At 46.3% G+C, this 22,355-nt stretch overlaps 1 protein-coding gene across 4 annotated transcripts in view; it reads left to right on the top strand.

Annotated features, from left to right (window-relative positions):
* The first annotated feature begins 536 nt into the window (after window positions 1–536).
* The window catches only part of cntln (centlein, centrosomal protein), a 58,323-nt gene continuing 36,504 nt past the window's right edge, over window positions 537–22,355 (top strand). For all 4 annotated transcript variants that reach the window (XR_005098369.1, XM_037255358.1, XM_037255247.1 and 1 more), the window contains exons 1-12: window positions 537–926; window positions 3,350–3,438; window positions 5,122–5,206; window positions 5,933–6,058; window positions 7,081–7,260; window positions 7,717–7,850; window positions 8,394–8,556; window positions 8,655–8,861; window positions 13,088–13,183; window positions 15,686–15,805; window positions 18,409–18,530; window positions 20,769–20,885. Coding sequence is in view for 3 of the 4 variants with exons in the window: in XM_037255358.1 (XP_037111253.1) it covers window positions 846–926; window positions 3,350–3,438; window positions 5,122–5,206; window positions 5,933–6,058; window positions 7,081–7,260; window positions 7,717–7,850; window positions 8,394–8,556; window positions 8,655–8,861; window positions 13,088–13,183; window positions 15,686–15,805; window positions 18,409–18,530; window positions 20,769–20,885 (1,520 nt within the window). In the remaining variant the exon portion in view is untranslated. The remainder of the gene's footprint in view (window positions 927–3,349; window positions 3,439–5,121; window positions 5,207–5,932; window positions 6,059–7,080; window positions 7,261–7,716; window positions 7,851–8,393; window positions 8,557–8,654; window positions 8,862–13,087; window positions 13,184–15,685; window positions 15,806–18,408; window positions 18,531–20,768; window positions 20,886–22,355) is intronic.

Here is a 22,355-nt window from a genome sequence, read left to right as displayed (position 1 = left end):
CATTATCTTGCAATTTCGTGCCACTTAAATGGTTTTTCGCAAATGAGCGTCGTAATGACAGGCTGTGTTCTTGGGTCAAGAAACAGCCTGGCAAGATTAAACAACATTTGTGTGACTGCAGACTGCAGTGACTGCAGCAAAGCCATTTGTCATATTTCTTAATTTGCCTCGAACCCTGACACTAAGACAGTAAGCACATTAGCCACACAAAATGGAGTTGTCGAGTCTTACCGGCAAGCCAGATCCAACCATTGTCTATATAGAAATGGTCCTCATTAGAGTCATGGCTTATCTGACGTCAATATATACAAGGATTGGACTTTTTCACAGAAGAGCTTAGTTATTTTTAAATTCTTTCTTGGGGGGTGATTTATTAAAAATGCATGTTTGGGCTTGGAAGTAAAAAATTATTTTAAAAAAAAAACCTCGTGAATATTAGTATATTGAAAATGCATCCATCTATTTATAATATTTGGAGTTTTTTCAATGTCATATGTCGCCTTGAACTGTCGTAAAACGTCGTGCTTCTTATGACGTAGGTGAGCAACAGCGGGCTAGTTTGAAATGAGGAAGCCATAAAAAACAAATATGAAGTGTTTAGGATGCGGTTGACAACCGTCGTGAAGGTCGAAAAAGACATTTAGAACATGTCTCGTTTCGTGATTTCTTTGGAGGATGCTTTTGAGCCAAGACGGAGATTTTATCATCGACAGAGACTTGCGAACGAGTGCGCGACAGCTGCTGGCTAACGCTTAGCATTAGCTCCCGGTGGCTCTGTTGTAGCGGTATTGTGAAAAGTGTAATTATATTAATATCGAAGGGAAAACGACATTTCTGGAGCCACAATGTCGTCTGCAGACGCCTCTTGTATGTTGGCACTGGAGGAGCAAGTGAGAAGCTTATCGGAGGAGTTGGTGCAATGCCAGGTATGTCGCCAAAACACTTACGAATACGTCTGGGCTGATACTTTGTGTTACAGTTTGTACTTTTCCCTCAACCTTTATCGAGCTAAATAATAATGTGAATTCACGTTAATTGCAATATAGTGGAAGAACATATTGTTTTGCCAGAACCTGTTGATGAACATAAATATCGACTTAAGTACAGTGACGTAGTCATACTTTCTTTGAAATCTGTAACTATTATTTGCACTGAAGCCATTCTTGTGCATGTAAATCTAAAAATGTACACCTAAACTGCTCACTGAGCATCGCTGAGCAGGCTCTCCTCCTCAGTTTGTGATGGAGAGATGTTTCCAATGCACACTCGCCACCAGGTGGTGCCTAACAACATGGGAACTGTTGGAATGCTTTGAATAAGTCACAAGATTGTCATGCGACAGGTTGTCAGCTCATTTCCTGCAACATTGACTCACTTTATTGATGGTCACATTAATGAGCCGTCTCCTTGCAAAATGAACGTGACACAATTTACTTCTTCATTGCAAAGGAATTGATGTTTGCATCATTAGAAAGTCACTTGATCATTTGGAGCCGAAAAGCATGTTTTCCTATTTTGCATTAAGAGATTCATTTTTAATTTATTTCTGTGTACAGTATAATTTTGTATTGACCAAATCTCATGAGCATGCATAGATGTCAGTGAAAGAAGCGTGGGGGGGCAAGCCTTGCTCAAGGGTAGAGATGCATACAGCTTCAGATTAATTGAAAAAAAATTAAATATAGTAAATAATATACTACAAATCCATCGTCGTTGACTACATGATACTTTAGATGCAACAATCAATTATCGGCAAATAATTATCGACGTAATTGCTATTTTGATCATCATAATTTTGAAACTTATCTTTAAAAATCGGATCAACCCTTTCATTGCTTACTGAAATAATTCTTAGTTCCAGGCTATTTTTTTTAAAAATATTTTATTTTCTGACCTAATTCAATAAGTATATTTTGACCAAAATGAAAGTGCGTAACATTTCCAGTCAACAAGCCGATCGCTTCCCTCTGATTTTCTTACTGCCACTAAACTGCCTGAAAGGCGCAACATCCTCGGTGGTCTCATTCACGGAATATGACATCAGAGCTCCGGACCGTCTAATTAGGGGGGGGGGGGGCTTTATTCCTGTAGTGTACCATTTAAATATTGCCATTTGAATATCAGTGATGTCTTAAGTCTCTGGCAAGATGTACTCAGGGACAGCCATTAACTACAAAGGCGCCCATCTGTCAGCCAGCAAGTGCTCCTGCTAGACTGATGCTAATTTAATTATCATGTGTGGCTGGATTCCAGTGGCTATGTTTGGCCCGTGGTGTTTCGCTGTCTTAACATGAAAACTGAATAATTCATCCGGCCATCAAACGCACATCCGACACATGTTTTAACGCGCGCTGATGAGGTTCTTGACCAAACACGGCTAATGGCGGCTAAAGGGTCTTGCATGTTTATTCGACTCGAGCCGCATTGCAGAATCTCCGGCAGCTCTTCCACGGCCGCAGATACGCGTGGATAGCTTAGCTTGACACTCCTTCCACTTGATATGTTCCTCTCATGGTCTCATCAAGGTCCGCTCTGCCATTTGACTAAATAATTGATGAGACACTTTTGAGATGGGGGGCTAAAATTCATGTACTAATTGGAGACCGGCGGATTCCAGTGGGAGGGATGACTTTTATCTTGTGATGATGTGAACATAATTTATCAGATAATTTTATATCAAGTCGATTTGGTGTAATTCTGTCTTTTAATGTCAGAAATGTGTGGGTTTTTTTTCTCGCCGTAGATGTCCCTCATTAAACCAAATGTAGCTTTAAAAAACTCCAGAGACAATTTGAATTGGTAATGCGGCAGGCAGGCAGAGGCCGGCCGGGTTGGTCGACTTGAAGATGACTCGGTCTGTCATCGGTTTTGAGTTTCTTTGGGGCTGCTTAAAAACAGATGTGGAGCGCTTGATTAATGAAGAAACTCCGTATCAACATGGAATGCCAGCCCCCTCGCCGATCATAAATAGTGCATGGTGACAAGTGTCAATGCTTGCTCCCCTTGAGTCGAAGGTCACATCCCAGGCGCTGGCGTTCAGAGCCGACCCGGGCCCATCAAAAATTATTTTGTACAAGACGGCCTAAATTATTGATGGGCTTCTCTTTTCCCTGGTATGCTAATGTCATCAGCGATTCCTCTTCATTTTTGTTTTTGAGGGGAGAGAAAACTGACATGTTTTCCTGCTGTCCTTACTGGAGGGAAGTTAAAGGAAAATGTTGCCGAATGTTAATAAGGGTCCAAATTAAAAAAAAAAAAAAAAACAAGCACTCGCTGCGTTTTGAGCAAATATTGTCGTGATGTCGCTGCTCGTTCAGTCCATTTTGTGATAATAACTTTGTTTTCTCAGGCCGATAAAGACTTTGTGTGGTCCCTGTGGAAACGACTTCAAGTGGAGCATCCCGACTTGACCCAGGCAGTGAGTCTGGTAGTTGAGCGGTGAGTCCATTCATTTTTATTTATTTTTCTCCAGTGCGGCGAGATCAGCGTGAAAGTCGCTCGGCGGACGTAAGGCACCTTGGCCGTTCTGGCGGGGTTAGGACGGAATTTTCCGCAGATGCCCATTTAAGCCTTGTTATCCTCAGCATCGCCGTTCAGCCACGGAAACCTTTTTAATGAAAACACGCTTACTCGGCTCCCGTCGTGGACCGTCCAAAGACCCCTGCCAACGGGCGTCTTTAACGGATAAATTCAGATTGACTATGACCTTTTTTCACCGAGTGGCTAAGCCGCATCAAGATCACTGGCATGGGAACGTTCAGCAAAGATAAAATATGTACCGTTTTCCTGACAATGCCCGTGTGGATAAATGTAATCTAATATCGGCGGCTTCTGTCCTGTTCCTGGACCAAAACATCCAAGGACGGGAATATCTGGCTTCTCAGGTTTTGTTTTTTTTAAAGTCATATACGTGATTATTTTTGTCGTTTCTAGCCACGTTAACATAAAATAGTCGATGACAAATCTTCTCGACCGAGTCACACACCCGGTTTGAAAATAGCTTCAATAAATAAAGATGGATGCACTGAAGCTACAATATCAAGGCCCTGAGAGTTGTTAACAGATTCCAAACAGGAGAGTTAAAAAAATAGACACCGTGTATAGTAAGCGCGTCGAGAGAGTTGCTACAGGTGCGTCCCGGTGTTTCGTCTCAGCTTCTTCAGTTAGTTCACAGCCCCCGCAGGAAACCCATCAAAGTGTGCTGGTCCGCCGAGACCGCCGGGGGAACATCGCAGCGTGTGTACTATATCACCTGATGCACAGGAGGATATTGACATGGTAATTGTGTCGACTCCAGTCAAGCGCGGGTCCCCACCGGGAGCCTCCGTTCAAACCCCCTCCTTTCCCCTCTTGTGGATTTTTTTTTTTTTTGGAGGAGCGATTGGTTGCTTTACGCGGTGAGCCTCGACGCACCAGGAGATGTAGCTAGGGCAGCTCGCGTTCCATCGCTTACCCCCAAGGGAACCCGCCAGATACTTATTTCAGCATCTATCAGGGGAGAAAGCTGATCAGAAGAGGCAAAGAGACTGGAGGAAAGGCCTTGAAGATGGGAGGTGTAGCGGGAGTGAGCGATGAGGGAGGGAGGGAGGTGGCCTCCAGCAGTTGAAACAAACCGGTCCCCAATTGCTGCTCTGTTTTTGTCTCCCTAGAAGTTCACATGATTAAAGATGTGCCAGGGGGGGCTGAAAGGAAAGTTCACTGCGGTGTTTCCTGTAAATCTTTCGAATTTTCTTCTTTTTTTAATTTTTTTATCTATGATTTCAATTTTGTGGCATTGCAGCAAGAATCGTGGAAGTCAAGATTTGCTTCGGCGGGCCACACAAAGTGTTGTGATGGGCCTGGTCGGGCCTATGGGCCTTAGTTTGAGGTCTGTTGGGTGCATTTAAACTCTTTCAGAATACATAAGTTCCTTCCGCGGTGTTTAAAAAGGTTCTTAGGTTGAAAAATGTGTGGGAGACTCTGACGATATCATTCAACAATGTTCCCGGGAGCGTGGTGACTTGGGAATTCCTCCCAGTCTGCTATTTCTTTGCCCTTTCCATGCATTTCTCCATCATAGTCTCTTTTAAGAAGTGACTTTGATCTGAAGGTTTGTAAATCTTCCACCATTCTGTCTTTTAGGGAGAAGCACAAAGGTGAGATGAAGGACAGGAAGGTGCTGGAGATCCTTCAGGCCAAAGACTTGCAGATACAGGATCTGAAGCAGGTAATGTGTCGGGATTTTTTCTTTTTTTATAAAAAAAAATCTCATTCCATGTTGTTGCTCCCACTACTTTTTCTAAACTGTTATAAACTTTCATTGTTAACCATATAGGAAATGCACGTGCTAAGCTTTCTGTCCTCGACCTTAAAAAGCGTCGTTCCCCCTCCCCTCTTACAAATTGAGCACGACCGAGGCTCAAATTGTTCACGCCGACCTCATTATCAACGTTTGAATTTATCTGACGCTCCCACGTCTAAATCTCGATGAAAGCCCCCCAACCACCTCCGCGCTCTTAGCACAGCAATCCGGAAGTGGCGAGGGCCTAAATCCACAATCCGGACGGATCAGAGCCATTTCCCACATCGTGGCAGTTAATTGCATCCCAGAGCAGCGTGTTATTTGAGACGAGTGCACGCTCGCAGAAGGTCGCGGATTATAACACGATTCCAAATCGCCGCCGCCTACGTAGCGAGGCCGGGAGGCCCGCAAAAGCTGACAGAATTAAGCAGCAAAATCTGATTTTAGCGTTTTTATTTGCATTTTGCCACCTGTCGCCAACTAAAAATGACATCAGAGTTGCTCGCCCAATCACGGCTCAACTGCATTCTGAGTTTGGTCACGTGACGTTCAAGTCGAGCCCAATACGATCCGAGACTGTTGTAAGTGTTTGATTTCGCCTCGGCAAAGACTTTTTTTTAGCTTCTCTTTTTGCCCGCTTTCTATCCGCAGCAAGTGTCCGAAAAGCAGCAAGAGGTGAACAAGCGATGCCCATCGATGGCCGAGGAGGTGGCTTTAATGAAGAGCGAGCTGGACGCCGTGAGTCAACAGCTGCTCGACAAGAGCGCGCAACTGCAGGTGGGTCCGTCAAATGTAGCTCGGATTCCTCTTGAACGCAATGGCGAGCTTTGTGGCTTTTTCCTTCCGGATTTGTCCTGCCGCAGAGAATACTTAACAGCTGGTAAGGACCAGCAAAAGAAAAGCCGGTTGTTAACTTGCAGATAAATACTTAATGACCGCATCAATGGGGAGGAGAGTGGCGAGAGCGCGTCTTTCGCCGCGGACGCCCCCTAATTATGACCGCGTGGGACCCGGCTATGATTAATTGATAGAGGAACAGTCCTCTCACTGTTTTGCTGCCGTCTCACGGCGAGAGATGGCAGGGGGACAGCATCAAAAGGCCAGTCGAACGGGCCTCGCGCCCGGCGCCGTTCTCATTAAAGCCGACACGGCGGCCCTTTTGTCGGCGTGCGGCCGGCGAGCGCGAGCCCCACGGTGCAGGTGACCTCGGCCAATCAGCGGCTCACGCGGGCATCTCCCGCTCTAAATTAGGGGAAAAACAAAATATCAAAGCCCCGCCAAGCATTACATATTCATGGATCGGTAGAGCCCCTACTGTTATTTAAAAAAACAAGGGGAAACTCGAGACAGCAAACTTGAATCAAAGATGGGTTTATGTGACCCTAAGTGTATATTGGGGGGAAAAAACACCTCTGGTTTTTAAAATATTTTAAAGGTAAACAGTGGCAAAATTGTGGCTCAATTTGAAAATGAGCTGTGCATGAATCCATTGTGACAAATCTCATTTACTTAATAACTTCATAAACATGGCTATCAAAACATCGCTGTATTTTTCAATGAATTGTAAAAATGTCATTTCAATTTTTCCATTGTTGCGTGTGAAATAAATCACACATCTACTGTATATGGCACAACCGGAACTTTTTTTTTTTGGACTTGTGCCGGTAGCAAACAATCTGAAACGCAAGGGGAAGGGAAAAGCTCCTCCATCATAACTTTTTTGTTTTTCTCGTGTTATTGTTGATTTGGCCCTCTCGACCCCGTCCCCTGACACGCGCGCCTCCCTCATCCTCATCCAGGAATTGAAGACGGAGTGTGGGAGGAAAGAGGAGGAGGCGCAGCGGGCGGCGCGTGCACTCGAGGAGGAGAAAGGGGGATTAGCGTCCCGCTGCGTCGCCCTGCAAGCTGACCTGGAGGAGAAGGAGAGGCGGGCCCACCACCAGCGTGACCAGAGGGAGGCTGCTCAGGCCAGAGTCAAGGTTTGGAGCACACGCACGCGATGGTCCTTGTCCTCTGCGGCGTTTCCATTTCTTCTGCACACCTTGACATCGCTGATCCCTCGCTCCTTCTCCTCTCAAACCAACCTCAGGAAAGAAAGGGAAAAAAAATTTGCTGCAGCAAAAGCACACTTTGAAAGCACTCATGGAAGAATAGCTTCTGCTATATATGTGGAAAAAAATGGATTTCACCTGGAGGAATGTTTTTTGGGGGTGATTGATGACTAAAAATAGGCTATTTTGTTTATGGTTAGTTCAAATAAAAAGGAAAGCGGCAGACACTAAGAAATGTGAAATTACAAATAGTGGGAACAAATATTTTATTATTTTATTTTTCTTCTTAAAATATGTTGAGAATAAAGTTATATTTTCCATGAATGTGTACATTTGACTATTTACAAATCCTTGCCATGACTTTCTCCAAAATTACCCTTCCAGGATCTTGAGGAAGAAGTGCGCATCGCCCGGCAGGAGGTATCCACCACGCAGAGCCACAACAGCGCCCTGGCAGCTCGCCTCTCCACCAAAGAACAGGAAGTGGCAACAAAAGACCATCAGCTTCGCAAACTCGGGTGCGCTACACGTGCCACCGCACGCCTCATCTGCTTTCAACGAGTTTACGTTTAGTGCTGAGTGTGCATGCGGATGGCGCTAAGTACCCCCCGCTTTCAACGCAGAGGCTCGGGGGTGACACTGATATTTCCAAGCGCGGCTCACCTAAAGCCACCCCGTAAGCCCCGAATAGTGGATGCGCTTTTAAGGAGGCAGAAAAGGGAAACTGGGCAGGCTTTGGCTAAGCTGTAGTCGATATGATAAAAACTCTGGGAACCGTTAGGAGCCTTAGTGGTAATCTCATCTTTTTTTTCTTCTTTTTTCTTTAACTACTTTTCTGTTTTAATGGCCGCCGCGCTCTAATGTGTCAGTCACATTCGGAGCTCGCCAAGGCCTCTCAAGGTTTTAGCTCGGTGATTAAAGATGGCTTCGCGCGTTCGAGGAGCACTTTACGCTTGTAATTCCGCAGCAACTCTGGGAATTGATTCGTATTAAGCGTTCTTTATCGGTCGCGCGGTTGTGGCGAAATTAATTTGCGCGACGCGCTTTGTGTGCGTTGGCAGGTGTGAGTTCAGCGAAGTGCAGATGTTGTACAAACGGAGCGCAGAGCACGCGGCGGCCCAGAGCCAGCTGATCAAGCAACTGGAGGGACTCAACGTGGACACGCAGAAGGTGATGAGGAACCAGGAAGAAGCGCATACTGCTGACACCAATTCGTGTCAGAAGGTACACACGCATCTAAGTTGTCCTTGGGCCTAACAAGTACCCGCTGGGACCGATTTTTTTAGGCTGCCTAGTCATGCCCCCCATATGTCATTTGACAGCTCTACAGCGAGTTGAGCCAATGCTACCAGACCCTCATGTCAAGTGAGGCCAAGCTGCGGCAGAGCCACCAGGAGCTGAGCAGCCAGCTGGCCCACAAGGAGAAGCACATCTTGCAACTGCAGGCCCAGCTGCAACAACAACAACAGCAGCGACAAACTCAGCGGGCAGAAATTTCCATCTCAAGCAACAGACAAACCAACTTGAAGGTGAGAAAAACTGTTTTAGTGACGGTAGGCCAGTCTGCCTTTGAGGTCACAGTAGTCACATAGCCGTGAGCAGATGCCAGTTTTTGAGTTTGCAATGCGGCCATCTTTGAACTGTCACCCTCGAGTTAGAGAGCGCCTCGAAGCCAGATGAAAACCGCATTCAAATTAAGTGGCAGCTAATGAGGTGAAAAGATATGCGATTTTTTTTATTTATTTGCCCACATCACGCCGCAGGACCAGACTTTGTCAGATAACATCTTCACGGCAGCTGATGAGTTTTTGCGCTCGGTCAATCGGACCGCTCGGTAATAACCGGCAGACTGTCGCAGATATCAGATCCTAAGCGAGACGCCATCGCCCCGCACCACTTAACCCCGGTAATTTAACCAGCCGCCCGTATGTATAAATGGATCGTTTAGCCGTTAATTAATTACAGCGGCGTAGTCTTCCTGCCGGTAATTAATACGATATTTAGAAGAGGCGCTGTTTGCGTGTAGCACGTGTCGAAAGTTGAACGCTCGCTAGCAGCTTGGAGATCCCATCTTTTGTGTCTTTAACTTTCACACCTACTGACATCAAGCGAGCAGGTAAACAGATCCGCCGTCCCAAAGCGGGAGCGCTCAGTCGGGAGGGCGTTCTGGTTCCCACTCTGCAATTTCACTGACAGGTTGTGCGAGAGACGGGAAAAAAAAAAAAAAAAAAGGCACTGAATTAAAAGCGCGTGTGTATTTGGGCACGTAATCACAAATTCCGTAACAAGTTCCTCCGGAACACCTGTTAAATTCTAATGCTCGGGTTGTCGGGGCAGATGTGATTTTAAATTTAAATGTTTTTGGTTGGAAGTTCCCCGTCCAAGGTGATCAAAGTGCTGATCGCAACAGGAGCACGAGGCGGAGGAGACGCGGCGCTCATTTGAAAACAGGCCAGAGTGGCAGCTTTGAACACTCCGCTCATCCCGCGGTGTTGGGATTTCTTTTTTTTTCTTCTTCTATTATTGTTATTATCAGGCCGCATAGCTTTGGGGAATACGAGAGGAGAATAAGACCCATTGCGAGTTCCGTGTCCGTGCTCACTTAAGTTGATGCCGAGGTAAAGGTAGCGCGTGATGAACATCTGTTTTTGTGCTCACCGAGGACCCACGGCGGTCCCCGGCCAGTAGCAAACTACACATCTCCACAACGCAACATTCACAAGTTTAACACTGTGAAGTTCAACCAGAATTTTCTGGAGAAAAAAAAAAGTCTCATAAGACTTTAACTTTACCTCCATAATTGTGTTTTGCTTTTTTGCGTCTTTTTCTTTTGTGTGTATTGCCACGCACGTTGTCCCGGTAACCGTCTAATTACAAATTGAATTTAGCACAACGATCTAATGAATCAAACCTAGGATTTCTTTCAACGTAGCTTCTTCAAATGGTGGATAGTTTGATTTTATTTTAATTTCCACTTTAAACTGATTAACTTCTCTTTGGAGCTTCCACTATAACTTTTCTACGATCCAGTCGACAACAGAGCATCAAGTTTACTCTTGTAGGTTTTTTTTTTTTTTTTTGTCTGGCTGTCAGTCAGTGTTGTGTTGTGATTAAAGGGCACCATTAGAGTGTAATCCGTAGCAGACCTCGGGCTTTCTGGAAGCTTCAGCTGAGTCCATGAGTGATAATGTGCTCATCCTGTGGGCACTCATTCAACTACTGGATGCTCGCCCATCGAGCAAAAGAGCGAAGGTATAAAGAAAAGTTATTTGCTGCTCGTCTTGTGCTTTGACTTTTTTTTTTTTTTTTTAAAGACTCCAGTGTTTTGGTGTTTTTCGTACTGAACATTTAGGTGCCGTACTAAGTGGCGATGACCATCTGCTCCACTCTTTTAGCCTCTCTAGCAGCATGTTTAATTTAAAAGTAATCCACTCTGCTATTTAGCCCCCATATATTCTCCTCATCTGCATCCTTGTGTTTCTACTTCCATAAAAAGAAAAACTGCTTCTTCTCGGCTGTGTTTATGAAAAATAAATAGCGTTGTCAACGCGGGTCGCGGTGCGCCTTCTGGAGCCGAGCCACGTCGGCGGCCGGGCTAATGACATGGACTCCGGCGGTGCGCTTTTACCAGCTCAACTGCTCTCATTAGATGAGAAGCCCGGCCCGTCCGCGCAGCCCACCTCATTAAGGAAGCGCAGCCATGTGCCGCCTCGGCTACATGGCGCTCGCTTAAGCGCATACGCGCTGGGGTCAAGCAGACTGCGTGGGAGGACTCAGGGCGATGTGTACACACGCAAATATACACACGGCTTACCTTCTCCTCACCGCTCACTGTCCTTCTCCAAAGTCCCTCACCACAGCAGTTATTGCACACACTCATACATATATGCACACAGTGGTTCTTTGAAGAAGCACCCTCTTGCATACCAAGTGCACCTCTTGGCCTGGTGGGGGGCCTTTAGCTCGCAGCCCCCTGCTTCTAAAGCAGCCATACCCGCCGACCTTTTTTTATCCCCCGGAACGGTTACATGCGCAGCATGGCGGCTTATTAAAAAAAAAAAGAGAGAGAGAAATCTCAATTGCAAAAAAGTTTTTTGTTTTGTCATTTTAGAGCACCACTGATTCATGTTTGCTGATTGTTTTTACTTTTAGCAGTTGTACACCAGTCTCATGGGTTCACAACCTCCTTACAACTTCATGAATGTAATGATTTTTGTTCTAATTTAATTTCTCAATTTAATTCTTTTTTTTCTCACAGATATTTGTCGTTTACTGTATTTTAAATATTTATTTTTGGTTCACTCAGTACCTCTGTTCGATACAAAATGTGTATTATATGAAAAAAAGATAATGGAAAATTGCCATTATTTTTTTTATGAAGGCCGTGCCCCTCCCCAAATCACAGCCGCCGTAGTAATCAACATTGATCAGATTTATTTTGCGGTATAAACGGCGCACGTGTCACACATTAGGCCTGGCAAGTCTCATTGCGCATTCAGCTCAAGAGCTCGGCAACAGACGGGTCACGGGCTTCAGGGAGAGCCATCGCAAGCATCCCTCCATATGGTCCGGCCTCGCCAGCGAGGCCCACCAGTGCCAGACAAGTTCCCCCAAGAACCTAATCGTGTTCGGTAATTACCGAGACAGGCTTTTTTCTTTTTTTCTTCTCCCTCTTATTTACTCCCCCCAGCCTCCCACTTATCTGTTTGCTGTCTTGTTCTCACTGCACCTGCTTGCTCTTTTCTCCTTCACGCTCACTCCAAATCTGTTGTTTTTAAACTCATGACATCATTATGAGCGAGCTTCTCTTTACATCTAAAATGTCTTTGTCTTCAACTAGAAAATCAATACGGGGAGCGCTATGTATTTTTAGACTGTTTCTTTGGTACGTTGTACAATGCCAGGAAATTAGATCTGGAAATCTGTTCGAGGCACAAGTAGAGTTCACCGAGACTTGGAATTTGCCAAAAATGCTACGTTCGAGCCAAAATTGATGACTTCCACTTCAATTTTGGTGTCCTCAAAACTGGATGTTCTTACCCGGTTTTGTTTTTAATCTTTGACGCTAACAACGAACTAACAGAGTCAAACTGCTCATTTTTAAAGACACAAAAAGATGTTTGCGGATGGAAACCGCACCTAGTGGCAGTTAGTATGTATTGCACACAAAAAAAAAACACAACCATCCAAATTGCTCAGTAGCCACTGCTGCTGTTGCAAAAAAAAAAAAGTCTGTCTGTCCTCTTGACTGTGTGAAAGTGATAAATAATTGTAGCAGATTCGCCAGTATGGCCAGCGTCCATTAAATGAGACCCCAGATAATTTGGCCCACCCCACCCCCTTTGGCAGGGCAATTTAATAAAACATGAACAAACTCTTCCCAGCTAATAATTTATCATCCACCTCGCCTCCCGGTTTGCTTAAAGTTGATTACTGCAGCAGTTAATGGGGTCGCGCCCAGATGCCAAATTTCCGATAATGCAATCACAACCTCGTCGGAGAGGGAGCAAAAAGGTGATGACGTGCTTTTCTGTTCAAGACGCCGTTGCTAAGGCCTCTCTTCGTCGGATTTGATGAGTTAAGTGTCGACAGCAGCAGGTGTGACTGTCCCCCCCCCTCCTACTTTACGCCGTAGGTGTAAAGATGTCGGCAAATGTCAAGTTTTGGAGCCAGACAGAAGCGTCTATAAGTCTCACCTTTTTAAAATAGCTTTTCTGCTTTTAAGTTGATGCCAATCTGTTTTTTTAACTTGCAGGCACCAGCGTCCGAGCTGACGGTCGCCGCCACCGCGTCCCCAAAGCTTCGCCGCAAGCATTCAGAGGATGAAGTCTCTCCTGTCGGGAGGCGGCAGGTGGGTCGACACAAGTTTCTCTTCGACGGGCGCGTGTGCGGGGGGGAGCTTACGCGGCCGCACTTCCCCGAAAATTACGCCGCCGGCGTCAGATCAAAGCCGCAGAAGTGACACGGAGGCAACGGTGCGTTGCTAGCCATGTGATTCATTAGAGCCTTCCTTCCCGTTTTGTCCCGAAAACACATTTCCACACACACTGTGATCAGGCCCGGCGTGTGCTGCCGGTTTCACGCATGCCTTGGGCCCAGGCACCGGCTGATTTACCGCTTGAGCGGGACATTATGAACACGGAGACGAGCTTTTTGATCTTCTGGACATTCTCTTTAAGTTTGGCAGGCTTGGAGATGGCCTCACTCGCACGACCAACGCTGGCCCGAAGAGAAGTTTGATTTCTGCCACTGTCCTCATTAAGGCTTCAGCGGGAGGGCCTCTTCTTCTCCTTTATACACGGAATGTAATTATTTTGCGGCAAATACTTTAATAGTATTGATGCCGTTCAACGAGCTTCCCCGGTTTGCCTCAGGACAGACAGGCTGGCGCGATATTGTTGTTTACGCCTCATCATCATTAAGTTGCCGATTCATATCCCGTCTGCTTTAACGGAACCGAGGCTGCAATCAAATGATGACGATGTATTTTTTAAACGGACGTGATACTAATCTATAGACGTCCACCAGCGTGCGGCCCTTATCATTTCTAATTTATGATTATCGACGTGGATGTGCTTTATTGGACGCTGCATCCGCCTTGTTGTTTATACAGACAGAAAAGGAATTTGTGTGTATGGTTTAATTTGACCCAGGAGCGGATTAACTGGTTTTCAATTGTTTCCTATGAGGGAAAAAAAAGTGACAAATGCTTCCATTGAGGTTCGAGGTGTTGATCAAGAGTTTTCTTTAAAAATGTTTCGATGCCGTCAAACTTGAACAAAGTCGTGCTTTGAGTGCTCCAGATTCGCACGAGCCACGCCGCCCACCTCCTAAATAAGCCAGCCCATTGATAGCCGTGACCTCTCTCGCTCCATGCGGAGGAAAGGCGAGAAGATGTCTATGGAATGTTTCAGACACTTTTTTTTTTTTTTATATCCGCTCAGAATAGAGAGACTTTCTTCAAATGCTGTATTGACAACGCGCAGCTTCCGCCGTGCACGTTACGCTTCTGGAGACATTAGCGGGTGCGATGCGGGTCATGGCCGCCGAACAAGCCGCACAACTGATGCAGACCGCGGCGGCGTCTTTGCGTTTTCCGAAATCTTTTTTCCACGATGACAAAAATATCTGGGCGAGTCAGAAAATGCCGTCATCAGAAAATCACACTTTTGTTTTAGTGTATCTTTGGTAGATGCCAGCTTATGCCACCTTAAAGTTTTTAACATTCTGAAAACTGTCGTTAAGTACCCCTCACCACACACACACACACACATTGAGAACAAATTTCAACTTCATCTTTGGCCTTTTCTGGTTGATCTCGGATTCCCCTTCCGGCCGTTCGCTTTCGCCCCGCGACATCCACGCGAGGTCGGGCCAATTGGCACGCCTCGCATCACGAATATGCAAATCGAGCCGCTAATTAGTTGCGCGCAACCATTAAGGCCGAGTTAAAGCACGCGCGGTCGGCATCCGAGCGGACCGCGGCGGCGGAACGAAGCGGGCCGGGTCACCGGAGTCGGCCGTAGCCGTCGCGTCCCACACACACACACACGTGCCTCCAGAGTGCGTTTGAACGAGCAACTGCAGCCATCAGAACTGCAATTAATGATCTGCCATCTTATCTCACGTGCTTCCTCTTTGCACTTCACACCCACTCCAGCTCAAGGACTTCTGCGCGTTTAGGCGCCCTGCGTTTTTTTTCGCCCCGCCATCTGGTCAGGCCTCCTGGGTTCCACAGGGCGCCTCGCATCGTCTCCTATTCATATTCCACCAGCATATTGTTCCCACTGATTTTTTTTTTTTTCTTTCTCCATATCACTTTATTTATTTATTTTCATGTTGAGGGGGAGGCTGGCGAGCGTAGTGCAGCCAGCCAGCCCACCTACCCGCCCCGCTCCCCGCTAATCGGTTGTCCTATCAAGTGTAACCTGGAGGCCCCTAGTAGAGCAATTAGAGCGACCTCCCTGCCCACCTCTTGTAATGAAGCCCAGCACATTGTGGAATCTATAGCCCCTTTAGTCTTCCCTAATGGGACATCATTATTGTCAAAGAAACAATGTAAATGGAAATGAACATACTCATTAGCCAGTCGCAGGGAGAAACCTTTGCCGGTCTTTCACACGCAAGCTGAACTTTCTGCCTGCTGCCCCAGCATGCTTTTATTCCTCTGGTAGCCACTTTGTTTTGCTGAGCATCTGTGAGTACCAAAGTCAGCAATGTCTGTTTTGTTTTTTGGGGGTTTTTTTTATGTCAAGGTGTGAGGAAGGAGCAGGGATTATTCACCTATTTTTTCTGTTGGCATTTGCTTAGTAGCTACCAGTACAGATGTTAATGGTTGTCTTTCGCCTCTCAGGACGCAGCTGTACGGCGATCCCGGTCTCTGTCCCCAGCGGGCAGCGTCGAACTTTATCACGGAAGAAAAAGAGAAGCGCAACAAAGAATTCAAGACCTCGAAGACCTGCTGCAATCAAAGGTGAAGTTCCTCGTGTAGATGAACATTTTGTGTAAAGTGCCAGAACGCCTGGCAATTTTTTCGTAAAGGAAAAACAAACCCACAAAAAAAATACACTCTTGTATTTTGTCTATACCATCAAAAGTTTTCAAATCGGGCATAAGTGAGGATGCTAAATGTGGTCCAATGTGGCTGACTTTGACTTTTGTAAAGTTTTATAAAGAGCCTGGACTACAGCATGTGGCCGGTGGCTCACTTGCGGCACGTTTGATTACAGCTATCAGCAAGGTACGAATCTCCGCATCTCGCTATTTGTCGCCGTCTCAAAAGGTTCAATTGCGATTCCCGGGTGACCTTCTCGAGCAAAAGCGTTTTCCAAGTACACTCTACGCTCAAGCCGAGGGAAAAGTGAAATCACAAATCATTAATGGATTAATAGTGAATTTGATAGGTTTGTTTTTTTCTTTCGTTTTTGAGCCTTTTAGAATGGAGATCAAAGTGCGACACATCTCTCCTAATTGATTGATAGAACTTGAACTTTGAATAAAACACTCAACGATACATTTTACATGGACGAAGCGTCATTTCAATCGCTAAGACGCAAACCGGAGCGGCCCTCCGCTTCACCTCTCCTTTCCGTCTTTTGGGCCGAGCGGTGAGCGAGTGATTAAGCAGAGGTCATCTCCCTTTAGAACACAATCCCGACAAGGTATTAGGCATCATTTTCTTGTCAGATCTGAAGTGTCGGACTTAATATCAGCAAGGCGGACGATGATGCTCGGCACCGATTCAGACGACACGCATGACTGTCTTAGTTAATGGTGCCATTTACGTATCTGCCGCTTGAGGAGCGTTTCGTGAAGGAATGCAGAGCAGGGAGGGAGGTGGGGGGGGTGACAACTCAAACAAACTGGAACTGACGGCATTTATTCATGCTTTGAGTGCATATGGGCATTGGATAAATGTCTTGTTAGTTTTTGCCTAGATTACAGGTTATCAATTAAAAGTTACATTTATTTAGGTTTCTTTAAAACAGTGTGTTGCACAGCAGCAATAATAATTTGTCCCTAAATATTGTGTATTTTTTATGTATTATTATTTAGTTGGTTTTATTTTTTATTTATTTATTTTATGTTTCATTTTGATTAGTAACCACTTGAGAAATTATCAGAATCAGTTTTATTGCCCAATAAACTAATCTTTTTAGAGGGAATATAAAAAAAAAATCATTTGTTTGCATAAGTACGCACACCCTAACGTCCTTTTTTTTTCCGTATCCCATCAACTTGGCATTTGAACAGGGGTGTGTCGACTTTTTGTATCCCCGGCCTGCCCATTGAAGACCTCTGCCCTAGATCTCCCGTTAAGCAATGTGCCCCGCATCAAATTGCCGTAAAGCGACCTCGCCTCCAGCGTCTTGCACTCTCGGCCGCATCTTCTAAACTGGCTCTTTCCGACAGAATGCCTTTCAAATTGGGATCGCCTGGCTGTGCCGCTGACATGTTGACCTTAGCAACTAACGGCGGCCGACTGGCTAACAAACAGCATTCTTCATTGTCTTGGCTTTCAAGCAAACAGTGGCTTGTTGCCGCGTAATTATTTTTCAGCTTGAGAACGTCCACCACACGAGCTGCGTATCGATCCGCCGCGGCCAAGGGTCTGTGGCCTGATAACCGAGTCGGGCCGCCCATGGGAGAGCAGCCTGGGAATCCATGATGTGGCTAATGCCCTGCCACTTGTTCCGTCCCCGTCCCCCCCTCGGTCGCTCCACCGCCAGTTAGTAGCACTCGTGGACCCTTTCATTAGAGCCTTGTTTGTCAGAGTCTGCGGGCTGCTTGAAGGGGCAGTCTTGCAGATGTCCTCTGTGAATAATCCACGCTAGGGAAAATCCATACTTGTCATTGGCAGTCTCTGTTTGTGCTCACTTGCCGTCCGCCGCGTGTTTGTGTGGGCTCTCTCTGTTCTCTTTGTCCTTGTTAATAATAACAGGGCCGAGGGCTCGCATTTCCCTCTCTGCAGGGCAGCCGTGTCATATCAGCGGTAAACAAGCTCCTTCCCTTCAGAAAGACAACTCTCCCAAGCCCTGGCCACTCGAGCAGAAACCGAGCCACCCCCACCCCGAGCGCCCCCTCGCCTCGCTCACCCCTCCTTTCACGTTCCCTTTTTGCTTTCTTCTCCTAGTAATTTCTTGGTTTTCCCCGGATCTCTCCTTTTCACTCGCGGCCCCCTCGTTCGCCATGTCCGCCCAAAGTGTTTTCTCCCTCGCCATTAAGGTCAGAGCGATGGGGAGGAGGCGGGAGGGGCTTCTCCTGACAAGAAAAATCCATATGTTGTCTTCTCTTACTACTCCGGTTTGAAGTCAGAAGTCCGATCTCGCTGGGTTTTAATAGCTGTCAACAACGCAACCTACTGTGCGCTCGCTCAGCCAGTTTCAAGTACGAGAACTCTTCCAAAGTACAACACTTCCGCCGACATTCCATAAAAAAACAAAATGGCCGACTCAATTAAAAGGTTCAGTGTCCCTTTAAAATAATTCCAAAGTTCTTAATTTAGTCTCTCTGCAGGGGAGTTGTAGAAAATGTCAGATAATCTAGCTTTTTTTAATAAATGTGTGTTTCTTACAGACTGAGGAGAATGAAGAACTGAGGAGAGCCCACGACAGAAGACGTGAGCGTCTTTTGTTAGTACAGAAGAACTACAAGGCCGTCAGAGACCAGCTAAAAGCGGCAGAGAAAGCAAACGACACGTACGTACAATCGCGTTTCATTCACGAATTGTACGTATTTTGTCACAATATTCTCTACGGGGGCGTTGAAGTTGCTGTCACGCTGACATAGCAGTCCCGATTCGCCTTCGAGCGAATCAAGCCAACTCAATTTGAGGCGTTTTGTGACTCTCCCACCTCGGCGTTCATTAGGACGTGAGAGCCGGAGGCTGGAGGTGTCTACTCCTACAGGGTGGCAAGGTGCGGAGAAAAGAGAAAGGGCCACTTCCTGCTATCTTCACCAGTAACCACAGGATTTTTTTTTTTTTATACAAGTGTCAAAATATCATTAATAAGCGGCTATTGTTATCTCTATTCATCCAGCGAGGCTGTTTAAAAATGCATGTACGAGTGCACATGGGTGGCGGCTGAACGGGAGCTAAGTGCGGACCCCCGTCAGCTGTTTTCTCTCCGGGTTAATTAAAGAAAACAGCGGTGCAACGTGAGCCCGTGAGAAAGTGCGGCGGGCGCGCTCGGCGCGGCGGCTCACGTCAGCTCAGCGCCGTGTGGCTCAGGGGGTGAGAACAAAGGGCGGGCGGAGGCAACGGCGCTTTGGCCACAATATTTTTTCACGCCATCAATGACTTGTTTCGCGCTAAAACCGGCAAAACTCTGGAAATGTGGGAGCAGCCTGGTTTTACACTGGCCAATTACTGAAGTCCACTTGGGTGCATTTGATTGATTGATCACTTTTGTTTCACTTTGTCAGTATTTTTAAATACTTTTTAGAGACTATTTAAAGGCAGAAAAAAAGAGTTTCGAGCTTCTCCTGCCTTGCTTTGACGAAATGAGACGAGTCCCTACATGTTGCCCACTTGCGATTTATCAATAGGTGATTCTGACCAAATCATTTTTGTAATCAAAACATCATTGAAGACCTAAAATTTTATCGAAGCACTATTTTTACAACTCTGAAATTGTCACATTTGAACGTTACCCATTCGCCGTGTTGCAGAGTGACACACACCACCGAGAGAGAATCAACGGAAGCATCGGCCAATCACAAAGCAGGCCTGAAATTTCTTGTCTCATTAACATGCAGACAGTGTGCAGTCCCAATGAAACCTCGCTGCCATTCAACATTACCAACATTTTTATTTTTTTTTTGCAAAACGGCATGGTCGAGAGCGGGCAAAAGCTGACTTCCTGTTTATATTAGAGAAGGGAAAAAGTTTTTTAATCATACTCGGTGTGATGGGGGGGTGCCGCAAATAAAATTAAAGGTTATTAAAGCATCCGTACTCTGATCAAAGCTGCGCCCATAAACAGATTCCCCCTGAATCAGAGCAATTAGCCGTAGCGGCGTGGAAAAGTTCTCTTGGTTTCCCCCTGCTTAATAATGGAAACTAGGATACCGTAGGGGGGAAGCACTCAGGCCTGAAGACGATAGCTCTCTCATGGCTCTGTGTTCAACAGCTTTTAGGAGCACTCTAAACAAATTAAAATGTATAAAGCTTTACTGTGACTTAATAAAGCGTCTCACGCATTTCTTTCGAACGCAGATCACACGGAGGGAATTGAAAGCACTGCTAAGGTAGCAGAGGCCAAATTCATGACTGTCGAATGAGATTATTCGCTAAGTACATGACACGCACTCAATGCTCAAAGTTCGTTAGCCGTTAGCCCAAAACGCCGACAATTTTGCTAGCATTAGCCTAGCCTGCTAGCATCTACTGTACATTGCATGTCAGTTTTGGAGTTGGAGGCAGTTACCAAAGCGTCATTAAGTATTTATAAGCAAGGTGTCGACATTCGAAGGCCCTTGTTTGCATACGTGGCGCGAAAGCCATTATTCACATCTTTCAAGGTGCTCTGGGAATGCTCCGCCGCATGGCCGTGCGAGGCGGCGCCTTTGGGCTTTTAACAAATACAAAAACAGTACTGTCGGTGGCTGCGCGATTTGCCGCTAAGATGTCAAAGTCAAGGCTGCTCATTTCAATACGGCCAAAGCGGTCAGCATAACGAAAACAGAGTGCGACTAAGGGCCTTGTTACCGCCGTGCGAATTGGCCAAAGGCGCTGAGGTAATGTGCGCTACCCGCCATTATCCCCAAAGTGTTGCTTTATAGCTCTGCGTTACATAAACCTTCCACTATGCAACAAATTCACTGGGACATGTTGCCATTGCACCTCCACAAAATAAAAAGCAGAAACAAAATGGCACCTCCCCGCTCTTAATAAGTGTATAATTGATTTCTTAAGATGTGTTTTTGTTCGTCAGGCCACATGGAAAGATACCTCGCGCCGAGCCCTGGCAGCTAAGACAAGAGAACAGCGATGCGGTGTGGAACGAACTTGCCTACTTCAAAAACCTCACCCGTAAACTCACTCTCGAAAAGTAAGTCATTTTCTAAGTACTTGAAACACTTTCCCGTGAAGATACCGACACACTTATTTCAATTTTTTTTTATAAATTCACTATGACCTTCCTGACTTCACAGCATCCCCCCTCAGTCCGTCACATCATTACCCAACAGCGGGGGTCAGAGTAAAATCATTAGACTTTCCTCATTTGTGAAATTGGCCACCCAAATATTCACACATGAAAGCGCAGCGGATACAAATGACGTGGTCTCACCGAGGGTGTCTTCACACCTATAGTTCACATTATCCGCTACAAATCAGTTGATGAAAACTTTCAATGTTCTTTTTTAGAGAGTAAACCAAAGTGCATCGCAACAAACCACAAAGACAATCGAGTCCCATTTTTTGGGTCATAATAGATGTCGTTAAATAATAATTGTCCGCTCTGATCTTTCGCAACTTTTGAAACACACATACTGTTTTCTTTGTCTTGTTCATTGTCTCGTGTGATGTGGAGGAGCGTCTGTAACCGCGGCTCTAGCGGTGACCCTCCGTGTGTCTCGGCACAAAGCTTGGCCCAAAGCCACGGTCTCGGCTCCTCCCGTCTCCCCCGGCCTTCACCTTTCCTCACCTCCTCCATCCTCTCTCCTGCGCCTGGCCGCTTTCTTTCCTCTCCACATTTCCCGGTTGCCTCCCCCTGGCCCTCCGCGATGCCGCAGTGTAGGTTGAGGCCAGAATTCTGGTACCTCCTCACCCCCCTCCCCTCCGACGCTTCCCCTCCGCTCACCCCCCTGCCCTGTCCTCCTAATCCCAGCTGAGCTCATTATGATCTAGCCCGGCTGCCTCTCTCCAAGCCTGAGCTGTCTGAGTTAATTACAGGCTAGTAGCCCTCGTGCCGCTGATGCTGCCTGTTAAGGGATGTGCAACCACCAGCCAGCCTGCCTGCCTGGAACTGAGCAGTTCACTGGATGGTCTGGGGGAAACAGGGGCCAGGGGGGCGGGCAAACACACTACACGCAGGGTCCTTGAAAGTGACCTGCGGGGGGAAGCCACGAGGGATGACGAGGGCCTGGCCTCTTTCCCTGACGGTGTAACTTGCCTGTCCTGAGGGCTTAGCGTTGATCCCCTTCATGTGCCCCTGAACAGCTACACTTTATTTTTCACATCACAGCCTTTCACGGGTCAGCCCAGTTACAACGTCAGTTTGGATTGGATCACCGGTAACTTCTGGTTAGCGGGGTGAGACGCTTAGTTGTGGTCAAGGTGTTGGTCAGGTTGGATGGGTGGTGATGGACATTCCTGATCAGGACACCTTGTATTGGTTCTAGCACAAAAAAAAAACAAATTCTGACTATAAGGTGCAGTCGCAATGAACAGGTTTTTTTTCAGAAATTTCCGTATATGGGCAGTTATAAGGCAGCACACAAGTCAGACTTTATTCAACTTTAATTTGAAATCTATTCATAAGGTGCACCTTATCATAAGGTCAATTTTTGAGAAAATG

This window comes from Syngnathus acus, chromosome 1 (assembly GCF_901709675.1).
Source record: "Syngnathus acus chromosome 1, fSynAcu1.2, whole genome shotgun sequence".
Lineage (NCBI taxonomy): Eukaryota > Metazoa > Chordata > Actinopteri > Syngnathiformes > Syngnathidae > Syngnathus > Syngnathus acus.
Note: the sequence above shows the minus strand (reverse complement) of the source record. Positions and strands in the feature narration are given on the sequence as shown.